Consider the following 13,967-nt stretch of genomic DNA (forward strand, 5'->3'; position numbering starts at 1 on the left):
AACCCCAGGGGGCAGCTTGGCCCTGGGGCCTGGATACGCATCCTCAGAAGAGGGACGTGTGGAAGCAGGCAGCCCCTCCCGACGTCCCCTGGGGGACACAGGCTGGAGCAGCGGGGTGGACGCTGCCGGATTCTGGTCCCGCCCCACTGTCCCCTACTCTGTGCTCCAGGCACTTGGAGACCCTGCTTCCCTCCCTGCTAGGAGGGAGGTGGTGCCCCTGGGCCCAGAGCAGTTGGGGAACACACGGCAGGAGCTGAGTGTCCCAGCCACGCCTGGCACTGGGAGGTGCTGCCCCCCGTGGACACCTGCGGCCACTTGCGAGGTGGGGCCAGGAAAGTTCTCCCCTGCCTGGAGCCCACAGGTCTCATGGAGATCACCCAGGCCCCACTACAGCCTGATGACAGACCGTGAGAGCAAGTCACTGCCACCCCTGCTGCCCAGGCAACCTTGTGGAAACGGGAAGGCCCCAGGTCCTGACCCAGGAGTGACGTGTGCCAGACACACTGATGCTGTGGGGACAGATGCCCACTGGGAGGGCAGCCGCTGCTGCAGGGACCAGCGGGCAGGTGGCCCTGAAGAGAGCAGGGAGGAGGAGGCCCGGGGTGGGGGGAGCAGCCTCAGGGGTTGAGGGCTGTGGCTGCAACAGGGACCGTCCCATCAGGTCAGGGGTGCCCAGCCCAACCTGTGCCCGCTGTCATGCCCAATCTGTGCCCGCTGTCATGCCCAACCTGTGCCCGCTGTCATGCCCAAAGTCTCCCCGAGTGTTTGAGTGGGATGGACGGTCTCCCCATGTTTGTGGGGATGGAAAAGAGCAGCAGATGATTCGTGGACCTCATGAGAGAAACCAGGAGCCCCAAGATGGCCAGAGCCGTCATAGGGGCTGAGGCCCACAGTGGGGCTCGAGTCAGGGCTCCGATCGCAGCCGGGGAGCCAGGCCGGAAAAGCGCAGGCACGGGGTGGGGGGCTGTGGGGTCAAAGGGATGGACGGACAGGCCCGACCCTGCAGGTGCCAGCCGTGTGTGTCCCGGGGCTTCTGTGTGCCGTCCTGCATGCATGGGAAGCCCTGCCCGAGCCGGGGCTGACGGGGTGGGTGGGCGGGCCCCGGGCCACGCCGGCAAACAGATGCAGGGACGCGGGCGGACCGCAGAGAAGCAAGGCGGGCCCTTTATTGGAGAACTTGTCACAGACACACGGACACATGCAGCCCCCGGCAACCCCAGCCTGGCCCAGAAACAGCCCCGGGCCTGCAGCAGCTGGCGCGGCCCAAGGTCTGCCTGCCGGGGAAACGGTGGACCCGCCCGGCATCGACCAGCACCGCCCCTCCGGCTGGGGCCGCCTCGGCGCCCTCGGGAGCAGAGCCAGCCCTGCGCGGGGGGGCGGGGGGGGGACGGTGCGTGGGGGAGCCCAAGGTCTGAGGGGGCTCAGGGGAGGCTCCCAGGCCCCACCAGGCCGTGGCCCTCCCTCATGCTTGCCTTTCCTCTCTCCTGGCTGGGCCGCGATCCCCGGGGCACAGGGACAGTCCAGGGACCGGGTGGGGGGCGGGGCTGGGGAGGCCTGGGCTGGGTGGGTGCTGCCCGCTGGGGTCCGGTTAGTATCAAGCGGCAGTAGGGGGCCCTGCTGGCCAGTCCGGGAGGGGTGAGGCTGCCGCGTCTGGGGTGCTCACAGGAGAAAGGGGAGGAAGGGTGGGTTCGAGGGCTGGGGCCGCATGGTGGGAAGGTGGGGGCCAGGCCGGGCCCCTGGGGCTGCCCTGGGGCTCAGGCTGGTGCCTCCAGGGCGCGCACGTGCACGCTGGGCAGGCAGAACCAGGAGGGCGGCAGCTCCTTGCTCGCGCTGTCCTGGTGGAAACGGATGTGGAGGAAGAAGTCGCCCGTGTAGAGGAAGAGGAGGGCTCCCAGGCAGGACGACTGGCCTGCGGGCTGCACCTGTGGGAGGAGGGACAGAGGTCAGCCCCGAGCAGAGCAGCCCCAAAGCCCCCAGGAGACCCGTGGGCCTGCCTGGACACAGGGGCAACAGGGGAGGGGAGGCCCGCCCAGGGCTTCCCTGCTGTGCCCTCTCTGTGCCCCTCTCTGAGCCGTCGCTCCCAGCATCGGAAGGAGCACAGCACGTCCCTCCCCGGGCCACGTCGGGGTTGAGGCAGGCCGGGGCGTGGCTGGGATGAGATGTCGTTTCTGCGGGTGATCCGGGCTTGGCTGAGGGCTGTGCTGTGCGGGCATCACCGCGGGCCACGCCACGGCAGGCCAGGAGCACGGACTGAGGGCGCCGGGGAGGGGCCGGCAGCAGGTCTGACACCATCCTTGGCCACCTGCAGCCGCTGTGTCTCCTTAGCAAGCTTCTAGGCTGGTCCCACCATCCCGGGTCCCAGCCAGGACCTGTGATGTCCTGTGGCAACTTGGGTGAATGAGGGTCAGCACAGACAAGCCTGGGCTCACCCACCGCTGAGCCCTCCACCTAGGGGGGCCTGGGGACAAAGAGACAGTGACCACAGGGGCTGCACGGATCTTGCAGACTGCCACGCACCGCGTCCAGGTGGAGGGTGCCAGAGCCCACGAAGGAGACGGCGCCGTGCAGGTCGTAGTTGCGCGCCCCATTCTGGTGGTCCTGGAAGGGCGCCACAGTGAGCGCAAAGGGCCCCACGCTGCGCGGGCTCCGGTTGGTCAGCCGCACCTCCAGACGCACGGGGTCGCCCACTCGGCAGGCCGCGGCCTCACAGTCACAGGGCTGTCCGTCCACCAGCACATCTGCAAGGGACAGGACACGGAACTGTCAAGGTCACTGCCCCGCTGGCCTTGCACCCCTGTCTGTCTCCCGTTCATTGTCCCGTTCACTCCCTCCTCCTTCCCACACCAAGGGAGCCGCCCCGTCTGTGCAGGCTGGGTGCTGGGCACAGACGCGTGGCCCAGTCCCTGCTGTGCTGCTGTGCAGGCTGGAGAAGACAGGTGTAGACACCAGAGCTGTTCCCCAGAGGGTCTGTGCCATGCCGGAGGGACCTGGGGTCAGCTGGGGTCTCCCATGCTCCTGTCCGAGAGGGCTGGCTGTGGCCACGGCCCACGGCGGAGAGAAAAGCCAGGAAAGAGACTCAGAACCAGAAGGCAAGAAGGTGGCAGGGGCTGTCGTGGCGTGCCTGGGACCTGGCTGGGCCTCTGCCACACACACTTGCACAGTGGCCCGCCCAGAGTCCCTGGGGAAGGCTGGGCCCTCCCTGGGGCACCAGAGAGGTGACAGGACGCTAGCTGGGTAGAGGTCTGGAACTTGAGGAGCAGAGCGGGGATGGGGGGAGGAGGGCTGGAGGAGATGGGGGTGGGGGTCGGTGGACTGGAAGGTGCTGTGCCCGGACCCCCACTCCCCTCAACCTCCCAGGACGTCTCTGCAGGATGGTGGAAGGGGAGGTCTGGGGGACCCACTTGGAGGCCTGGGTAGGATTTGAGAATGAGATGCACCCTTGGGAGAGGCAGACGAGGGGAAGCTGACTTGGAGGAGAGGCCACATGAGGTCAGGGGCAGACAGTGGAGGCCCAGAGCTGAAAGAGCAGGAAGCAGCAGCCCCCCCCCCGCTCCGCCAGGCCCGCCAGCCTCTGTAGGGGGCCAAGCCCAGCCACCACCTGGCCTGCAGACCGGGGGGGGGGGGGGCCGAGCCCTGCCCACCCCCCCCCCCCCCCCCCCCGCCGGCCCCCCCGCCCCCTGGGGGGGGCCACCCCCGCCCCCCCCCGGGCCTGCAGCCGGGGGGGGGGGGTGCCAGTGCCCGTCACAGTCCGCAGTCCCCTTCTCATGGCGGCTCTACCACCAACATGGCCAGGCAGGAGGCCTCCAGCTCATGGACCCGACCGTGGAGGTCAGGGAGGGGGGCCCACGGCCACGTTGTGACTTTGCGTCACCTGCTGCTAGCTGTGAGGCTGCAAGGGGCTGACGTGAGCCCCGCCAGCCTGCCTCGGCTGCCCTCTAGGTGTTGTGTCCACAGGCGGACCAGGGGACACCTCCTCCTGCCTGGCAGAGGCTTCCACCAGGAGACGGCAGGGAAGACCCTCCCACCCGGCCACTGGGGGCGCCCTGGAGCCCGTGGGAGGAGGCTGATTCCTCACTGGGGTCCTGGAGGCACAGGATTGGAGGAAAGTTGGGGGTGGCCTGCCTTGGGGGGCAAGGAAAACCCTCCCTGCAGGGACGTGCTCTCTCGGGGCGGGACGGGGGCTTGCTCTCTCCAGCTGACCTTGCGCAGCCAGGCCAGGGACGGGAGTCAGAGTGTATGTGTGTGTGTGTGCGCGAGCGCGCGCACGCACAAGAGAGATGGGGTGAGAGTGCGTACACGGGAGATGTGTGTGTGTGTGTGACTGCGTGAGACAGGGAGTGTGGGTGAGCATGTGTGTAAGTGGGAGTGTGTGGTGTGCATGTGTGAGAACACGTGTGTGTGATTGAGAGCATGTGTAGGGTACACGTGTGTGGGAGCAGGAGCGTGCATGCATGTAGATGGGGGGGGGCACGCCGGGAACTGCGGGCGGGCAGAGGCCCGAGGAGGCACCTGGGGACGGCTCTGGATGCCGCTGGGCGGGGGGTGGGGAGGGGCTGCGGGTCCAGAACCACCCGGCACGTGTGCCCCCAAGTCCATTCTTCCAGGAAGGCCTGAGATCAAGTCTCTCCCCACCAGATTTTGTTTCTTTAAAATCACAAGCTTTTATAACACGTTATATAGAAAGTTTGGAAAGTTCATTGAGATAAAGCTAATTTTCTAAGTGCCCCCCGCTGGCCAGCCCTTCCCCCCGCCAACGTTTGGCATCTTGGCGACGACTCTCTCTTCGCGTCCCCCACACCCCCACCCCGTGCGTTCACCGCCGTGGCCTGGCGGCTGGCGCTCTGGGACCACGAGAACAGAAGCACGGTCCACACGCGCACATTTTAGCGAGAATGTTTGCAAAGGCGGCAGAGGATCCCGTTAGAGGAACAAACGGCAATTTACCACCCGAGCCCCGGGAGGTCGTGTGCACTGTTTCCGTATTTAAATAACCCCAGCGTGCAGGGTTTTACGCCGAGCTCCGTCTACATTCCTCCCTTGCGTCCCGCGGACACGGTGGCACGAACGGAACCCCTGGCACAGAGTAAGAGCGTTTCTGAGAGGGTCTGCTTCCAGGGCCGCCTGCCCCTCGCCGCATCTCCACCTTCCCAGGAGGGAATACTCCCCGGCGGCCCCGCATCACCTCCCCCGGGCTCCTACCCCCGCCCACGGGCTGTGTGGACGCTGGGCCACCACAGGGTAACAGCCATCCACTCCAGAGTCCTCTGCCGACTCTCACCCCCTGCCAGTGCCTGCAGCCGAGGTCACAGGACCCCGGAAATGCATCTCTGTCCCGCGCTACAAGCAGGCTGTGGCCATAGGGGCGCAACGGGGTGCTTCCCTCCTGGCCCGGACGGGGGCCCTCCACCAAGCGCAGGCACGGGCTGGCGGGCACAGTGGGCCTCGGTCACGTCTGCTGAACAGTGAACACGACCAGGCACCGTCTAAGCCTCTTGAGTCAGACGGGAGAATGAAGGGAGCAGGTGTCAGGGCGCCTCGGCTGCTGGTTCCATTACGGGAAAGATACGATTATGTGCAGATCAGCGAAGGGTGGCTGGCTCATTACGTCTCCGCTCATTTTTCTCCTTACAGAGAACTGCACATTACTTGCTTGCTCGGGCAGCTGAGGACTGGCCTCTGGCTCGCAGCGGAGTGGCTCCCAGCCCACCTGTTGGTTAACCCTTCCCTGGCCCCCAGCTCCCGGGCAAGGGGGAGGGAGACAGTGCTGTGTGCGCAGCGACGGGCGGTCATCTTCCCTGGGCTCTCTCTTGAAGGAGCAGGGATCTGAGGGATCTGTGGCCTTGAGGCCAGGCCAGGGCGGAAGGGGTGGTGGACACGCCCCCAGCTAAGCAGGGGGGTCCCATGATCCTACCTCAGAGGCCTGGGGTAGGGCTAGAGGACCAGAGAGAGGGCATGGGACGCAACCAGGCCTTCCCTAACCTGGTCTGAGGGGAGCACTCCCCTCGGGCCCCCAGACCGCTGGCTCTTCCTTGGAGCTGTGACGGCTTGCCCCCCAGGGGAAGAAGAGGGGCGGCTCTCTAGAGTGGCAGAACCAACCCCACCTGCCACCTGCCGTGTCTTCACGCACAGGGTGACAACTGTCCCAGGTCAGCCTGGCACGAGTGCTGGAAGTCCTGCATCCAGGAAGCCCTGGGTCCCAGGCAAACGGGACAGCAGGGCATGCCGCCCCAGGACCCGGCGCCCAGAACGACCGCCCACCACACGGGAGCATTTCTGTGCTCAGAAAGCAGCCGCTTCCTCCCTTTCTGCAGGCCAACATCTCAGATCAGGTCCAAGGGCCCAGAACGCCCCACATCACTCCTCTCCCAGCCAAGTGGACCGCGGGTCTGCTGCTCCCTGCGCGAACCACGGCGGGCTCCCTGAAGCGAGGAGAATGCCGCGGGGGTCTCTCCTGGGACCCGCAGGGTGCTGGCTCAGAAATCGGGGGAAGACGTGCCTCCGGGTGCCGGGGCTGCTGGAGAGGCTAGCTGTGCTCGAGGTGGGGGGGCTCGGCACCCCCTGCTGGAACCAATTCCCTTCTCTGGTTCTGGACCGGACCAGCCGTGTCCCATCCTGGGCAGAGGGCCCTGGGGAGGGGCGGGGAGCAGCAGGAGCTGGGAATGAAGAATTAAACTCTTCTCAGAGGCGAGCTGTTTGGGAGTCATTCCTGCTGTGCCTGAGGGAGGACAGCCTCCCCTTAACTGCTTCCCGGTTGGAGCCCCGTCCGAGGCGGCCTCCTGCCCTCTATATGGGGAAGGTGGGTGCCTTGTCCACGTGCCCACAGCAAGACCGGGACCCCAAGAGTGGTGGTGGATGAGGTCCCACAGCTGCCAGGGAGCTGTGCGCAGGGGACCTCCTCCTGGGGGCTGCTCAGGAGTGGAGAGCAGGACACACAGAGCTCAGACTCTGGAGGGTCAAACCTTTCCCCTGGAACCTTCCAGAACCCTGAGTCTGCTTTACTGCCACAGAAGACGGTGAGGTAGACAGACTAATGCCCCCTAAAGGATGTCTGTGTCCTCACCCCTGGAACCTGTGGGACATGTCCCCTCCCTTGACAAAAGGGACTCGGCAGCTGTGATGAGGGGAGGGTGTCCTGGAGTAGCCGGTTGAAAGTGAGGAGGCGACCGCGTCTCAGAGGCCCCGCCCCACACCTGAAGGTCACACCGAAGTCACTCCTGCTTGGCGCCCACGCCCAGTCCATGGGCGCCCCGGGGTCAGCAGTCAGCATTCCCGCCTCCAGCTGAGCAGGGGCCAGCTTCCTAGCAGACCTCCCTACGTCCACGCTTCCTGACCTGCCCTTGCCATCCAGCAGTCACAGGGATGGTGTAAACATGCCACTCAACTGGGTTACTTCCTTGCTTGCTGCTCACCGGGCTACGGCTTCTCTTTCACTCAGAACAAAAGGGAGGTTCGATCAGATTTTGGCCACTGAGCCTGGCTTCCAGGGCCCTGCGCAGCCCCAGTCGGGCTCCCCCGATCACACAGGCTGCTGTTTCCCCCCACTTCTTGCTCTAACCACGTGACCTCCCTCCTGTCCCTCTAGCCTGCGCCTGCCCAGTGCATACCTGCCCCAGGGCCTTTGCTCCTGCTATTCTTGCCACCTTGGCCCTCTCCTCTGAGAGGCCATTTCTGACCACCCAGGGAAGATCCCGCCTACCCCGTTACTCTTCCACACCCTCTGTTTTCTCCCGGTTTTTGACATCGTATCTCTTGTTTACCCAACTGCTTAGCTACCAGCTGTGTTCCTTCATCCCTGGATGCTCCAGGAGAACTGGCACTTGCCTGGGTCCCCAACACCAGGCCCGGTAGGCACTTGCTCCGTTTGGTACCCGCTAGATGACCAAGCGGCTGAACGAGAGCGTGGGTGTGCTCTGGGCTGCACTTGAACTCCACCCCCGTTCACTGGCTGTGCCCGGCCCCCCTTCTGGCCCCAGGTCACTTGTCTTCAACCTGCGTCGCGGAGGGACCGGGCCAAGGCTGACGCGCCCCACGCAGGGAGGACGTTAGGACCAGCCTGCCACTGCCCGGCTCTGGGTCCACGACCTGCAGGCCAGACTTCCCGTGGAAGATGTCATTTATGCGAAGAATCTCACGTCGTGAGAATTCTCCCGGGAGCAGATTAGTCTCTTCCCTCAGAGCATTAAATCGGGCCGGTCCGCCTTCTCCCTCCGCCCCAGGCCTGCTTCTCCTTCACTTTTAATACCAGCCAGAGTCACGGACTTAATTTTGTCTGGCTCAGAATTCCTCCTGAAGCCGCTGCCCCGTTTATGCTACAGCACGTCCCTGGGCTCTGGCAGAAGCACCTGCTAAAAATAGAACAGAGAGGAGGAAGGGCCCTGGGGGCCGCCCTGGAGAGGCCAAGGAGGCAGAAGCCGCCCGAGCTGCCTGCGTTTTGGCCAAGGGCAGCCACTGTTGGGTGGGGGCTCGGGTGGGAGCCAGCCATGAGGACTGGGGACAGGGATACGCCCTGGGCGGGGGTAGGGGTCTTGTGCTGAACCCTCCTGCCGGTGTCTCACTCATCGGCCAAGCCGACGGGCAGCCTCATGTCCCTCCTGGAGGCCACACACGACAGGTGGGGCTGTGGCGTAGGGACACGGAGATGTGGGGAGCCGATGGAGCTGCCGGGGCCCAGGCCCAGGGCCTGCCCCTGCTACCCAGCTCCGTGGGAGCCTCACCCCAGAGAGCTTGCTGTGGGCCAGTGAGGTAAGCATGGGCTGCTCCCGTGTCCCCAGCAGGGGCTTCCCGGAGGAGGATGCCTGGATCCATAGCTGTGAGAACCTTCTGGAATCCCAAGCCCTTAGCTTCCGCCGCGTCTGGAGCTCAGGACCAGATGGCTGGGGCTTAGTGTGGGATCCTCTTCTCCCACGCATAGCAGAGACGAGGGGCCTGGCAAGTCTGAGGCCACCCGTGATCGCGGGGCCAGACTCTGGGACAACCAAGGGCGAGAGCATGGCTGCGGGTGGGAGGCAGGGCCGAGGCAGGGTTTACGGGGCCGGTGTGGGGGTGGCCCGAGAGGAGCCGCTCCTGAGGACGAGGAGGTCAGACGGTCCGGCTGGGCCTGTCCAGCTGCGCCTGTGGGGCCAGCAGGCCAACAGGTGTCTGCCCAGCCTGCTCTGTGCAGAGGGTAGGCGAGGGGTCAGGGGCGGGTGCGAGCCCCCGGCAATCAGGAGATGCTGCTAACCAGCTGTGAACAGCCCGGGAGGTTCTAACCTCCAGGAGACTTCTCCCAGGAGAACTTCCCGGCCTGGCTGTACCCTGAGCGTCTGCTTTTCTGGGCCCGGGATGGGCTCAGCATCCAGTGTGGACGCGTGTGTGCCCACAGCCGCGCTCAGCGGGGGCAGCAGAGAGAGCAGGGTCAGAAGCTGGGGCAGGACCCCCTGCTGGAGCCGGTCCGCACAGCGGCACAGCGCGCTCCACCGAAGGTGAAGGAACACCTAAAATACCAGCCCGCCCCAAGGTCACGTGCAAATCGCCTTCAGCGGCAAAGAGGGCGGGGTTTTTGCGCCTCTGGCTTATCAGACAAGCTGTGCGCTTCTCCCTTAGGTCAAGATTCCCAAGGCCAGCTGAGCCCAGACTTGGCTTGCAGGACACTGCCCTGCCTCCGCCCCAGCCCAACCCTCCTCCCTTTGGCGAATGTAAGAAACCGGCAGCCAAACAGACTTCCGGAGCAAGTGTCTGATTTTGGATAAAGCGTCGTAAAGATGTGAGAACCACGCAGGAGAAATTAATCCAGTGAAGACCCAGGAACAGCCCCACTGAGCCTCGTGTGAGAGGCTCTGGGCTCTGCCCAGCCACCTTCAGGGAAAGCACCTGTAAACGTCAAACCTCACGGGACACACGCATTTTTCTGGCCAACATAAATGTGGGGCGGGCCTAAACTGGAGAGTCCCATTGGATTCAGGTGAGGTTGGGGATTACTAGAGCAGCTCTGTCACTTTTGAAGCAAAAGAAATTCAAGCGGGAAAACAAGCAAAGCCAGGGACGTGAGGAGAGTTGTACAGCGAGGGGACCCGGCACCCGGCACCCAGCCTCCCTGGTGACGGCACCAGCTGGCAGGCCGTCCCTTGGGAGAAGTCACAGGCAGATCCGGTAGGAGCCCCTGCAATGTCCAAGCATCCGGTAAAAAGTGGAGAACCTTCTCGAACGCCAACATGACAGTAACCGACGTGTTTCCTTCTTTACCAATGAGAGCCGGTAACCGATCTTTTCTCTCTGGTTGACGGGAAGCCCAGCGCCGATGGGGCAGCAAACCAGAGCCCTACTCCGGCCCTCCGCAAGCCGCCTTGCGGCCTCCACGCACGTGCGCGCGCACACACACACTCTCTCTCTCACACACTCTCACACACACACACTCTCACACACACCCTCTTTTGCAGGTCTTGACCGATTACACCAAATGCAGTTTCCCTTAGTCTGGACATTTTAGTTTTAATTTGGCTACTTTTCTGCATATTGGGTGAATTCGGAGAAGAGACCAGAAGCCCGAGCATGCTCAGGAGGTAGGGTCACGGCTCTGGGCAAGACCTCGCAGACCCACCCCCTGCGCCCCCTCCCCTGCTCACAAGGCCACGCCCTCGGGGAAGCAGGCTCAGAGACAGGCAGAGGTGACAATGACTGGCAGGATGAGGTCTGGCTCTGTGTGCCCCAGGACCACCGTGAGGTTTCTGGGGAGCCCAGCGCAGCCACCAGGCGTCCGCGGGTCGCGGGGCCAGAACGCGGCTCTACCTCCCTGGTCGGCGACCGTCCAGGGTGTGCGCCGTGTGAGGCCGGAGCTCTGCTCTCAATCCACCAAATGGCACGTGTTTAAGCAGTTACTGAGGTAGCTAATTAGTTCATAAAGCGGAATCCCTCCTCCCCGCACCCAGGGAGGGAGCCGGTCCGAGGCCACACGCGCAATCCCCCGCAGGTGGAGGGCAGCTCCCGAGGAGCCGTGCGGCTCTCCTGGGTAAGTAAGTTACTTTTACAACTTTTCATTAAAGATTAAAGGGAATTAAATCAAAACTGAGGCGAGCTGGAATCGCAGGGAGGCCGGCGTGGCTTGGAGCACTCGTGAAGAGACTCTGGCCCCGAGCACCACTGCCAGCCTGGCACAGGGCGTCGCTAGCACAGGTGGGGCACGGAGGGCGCCCACGCCCCCGGAAGACTGCCCTGGGCTGCGTCCTGGCGTGGCTCATGCCTGTCTGTGCACCGTGGTGAACATGGGCAGAGACGCTTGGGTCTGGGGTCCCACTGACACCCTCCACAGCTTGGGGGCTGGGCTTCTTGGCTGAGCTCAGACGCCGAGTGGAGGGCTGGGCTGAGCCCTTCAGACCCCAGAGCGTCTGCTCTCTCATCGGAAGGCGGGCACAATGCCCCGCACCCAGCCAGGGGTTTGGCACGCCGAGTAGAGGGGATGCGCCCAGCAGGGCTGAGCTGGGAGCCCGCCAGGCAGGGGGGCTGGGATGAGGGGCCAGCAGATCCGAACGTACTGCCACGGCCCCTTCAGTCCCAGAGATTTGAACCCAGGTCCGTGCCGACGGGGGCGTTCGCAGCTGTCTGTGTCCCCCTGCCTTCTGTGCTGGGCTCCTGGGGCCCTGTCCCGGGCACACAACCCCCGCCCTGCGTCACAAGGCCCTGCTCACATGTCCCCTTCACCAAGGGAGCCTTCCAGGGGGTCGCCAGCCTGTTCTCTTCCGGCCGGGCCCACCGCCAGACCACAGCCGCCCGGGGGCGAGTGTGAACAGGGACGGGGTCGGGCTGGGGCACAGGAGGGGAACAATGCCCCCGAACTCGGCGCACAAACCCGTGCCTCCTACCGTCCCCTTCCTCCCATCGAGACGGAGGGTGGGGGCGGAGCCGGGGGAGGCCACGGGAAAGGCGGGGCCCTAGAATGGGCAGAACTGGATCCCCCATGAGTTCCAGAAAGGCCCCCCCCCCCACCAAAAACAGCACAAAACCCAAACATAGGAAGACTGGTGTTCGGTCCCTGAAATCCGGCTGTTTCTCACCACGCCGAGAGGTGACCAGTACAGGCCTCGAGCGGCCCCGGGACCAAGCTCCCAGCACTCGGAAGGAAACGTGGGAGTGCGGCTTGGAGCTGACGGGCCCTGGGTCCCTGCTCCTGCCCACCGGGACAGGGACCACCGTGGCTCACCAGGGACAACCCCTGGTAAAGCCTCCCCCTTCCGACGCCTCGACTAAGACCCGCGCGTCAGCCCACGGGAGATATACTGGGAGGAAAGCGGGACAGGAAAATGGGCAATCTGCCTGCTGGCCGGTGGCGTTGGGCAGAGCCCTCTTTCTGAGCACAGCGGAGAATTTAAACGGACTCCTCTGTCCGCCGGCAACGTCTGCACCTTTTCGATCGCTCAGTTTTCATCTCGTTGCAAGCCTTTCTACATAAAGCAGGTCCCCCCGACCCAGGGAGCCCCCACACTACCTCCCTGACACAGCACCAAGCCCAGGACCTGCTCTCCGGCAGGCTGGGTCACACGCCAGCAACCTGCAGGCCCTCCTCTCTGGTGACCGGGCACAACGAGGTCAGGCGGTGCAGCAAACGGTCGACACGGGCTCTCTGCCTGGGAGCCCGCCTGGCTCACCTTCCAGCTCGGCCTCCCTCCCCAGGGAAGCTGCCCACCCGGTCCAGTGCCAGGGTCCCTGCACCTGGCACTCTGCACTGGCCTGGGGGATGCAGCTCCTGGAGCCTGGGGCTGGGCGCCCCCACCATTCCCCAGGGCCCAGCATGGCCTGTGTACGTGGGGCCTGCCCCGGGCCGCGCTGAGGAGACAGGACTCTGGACTCGACGTGCAGTGGGGGAGACGGCAAAGCAGAAAAAGAAGGGTTTCAAGAGAGAAGCGATGATTCCAGAGTATTCCAGACCGAGCTGAAGGCCGCCTGCCTCTCCAGGTCTGTGTCGCCCTCCCCCGGTGCCCTGTGACCCCACCCTGCCCGCCGCAGCCTCCGCAGCCATGCGCGATGCCCCTCAAACCCTGCTCCTTGCCGACTCCTGCTGGTCTCTTCAAAACTCAGCTCATGCAGCACCTCCTCCAGGAAAACCACCTGTTCTACACCTAGGCCAAACCAGCTCCTTGTCACGCGGTGCACGGACCCGCCTCATCTAGGGGCCCCAGGATCTAGGGGCCCCAGGATCACCCCAAGGGCCTGAGGGATGTGTCCTGGGGGGTCACTGGGACCACAGCTGTCCACAGGGTGGCCAGCCCCAGCACAAGCAGGTGGCATGCCCTGGAAGGTGCCCTTCTAAGCGTCAGTGGCTGCCGTACGTCACACAAGCACCTGCTCCTCCCACCTGTCCTCAGGCCAACAACGCAAGAGCGCTCTGCCCCTCCAGCAAGACCATGACCAGCAGGACCAGCGCTCCCCGGGTGAGCGCTGTGCAGAGATGTCAAGACTGGCCTGGCGGAGACTGGTCCTGCGACCACAGACAACACACCTGAGCAGGGCTGGTGCGCGCCAGGGCTGCCCTGGGGCGGGGCCCACGAGCCCTGCGGGGCGGCCGTCACCCCGCCTCGGTCTCCCTGTCTGTAGGACGGGGTGGGGGGCCTGCCGGAGGAAGCTGGACAACAGAGGGCCCCAGAGCTGGGCGCCGGTGGCTCAGCTGGGTGAGCATCCGGCGGTCGTTTCGGCTCAGGACACGGTCTCGGGGTTGTGAGATCGAGCCCTGCTTGGGCTCTGTGCTGGGCGTGGCGGCGCCCACTCAAGATTCTCTCTGGCTCTGGCCCTGCCCACCCTCTAGATAAAGAGAAGGGCTATGGGGCTTCAGGATGCTGTGTGCGTGCAGGCCCGTGTGAGCGCGCCGTGGCTCCCAGGGCTGGGTCCCTCCCCGGAAAGCCCTGCCCACTGCAGCCTGGCCACCCGGCTGTCACTGCCAGTCCCTGCTGTGTCCCCACACACTGGGAGCCCCAGAGACAGGGCCCGAGGCGTGCTCCTCT

At 64.9% G+C, this 13,967-nt stretch overlaps 1 protein-coding gene across 1 annotated transcript in view; it reads right to left on the reverse strand.

Moving 5' to 3' along the window:
* Positions 1–1,139: 1,139 nt before the first annotated feature.
* Positions 1,140–13,967, reverse strand: part of TRAPPC9 (trafficking protein particle complex subunit 9) — a 478,436-nt gene continuing 465,608 nt past the window's right edge. The window contains exons 21-22 of the mRNA XM_059395212.1: positions 2,518–2,738; positions 1,140–1,922 (exon numbers count right to left, since the gene is read on the reverse strand). Coding sequence (XP_059251195.1) covers positions 1,755–1,922; positions 2,518–2,738 — 389 coding nt within the window. The 3' untranslated portion in view covers positions 1,140–1,754. The remainder of the gene's footprint in view (positions 1,923–2,517; positions 2,739–13,967) is intronic.

Source organism: Mustela nigripes, chromosome 3, assembly GCF_022355385.1.
Source record: "Mustela nigripes isolate SB6536 chromosome 3, MUSNIG.SB6536, whole genome shotgun sequence".
NCBI classification, from domain to species: Eukaryota; Metazoa; Chordata; class Mammalia; order Carnivora; family Mustelidae; genus Mustela; species Mustela nigripes.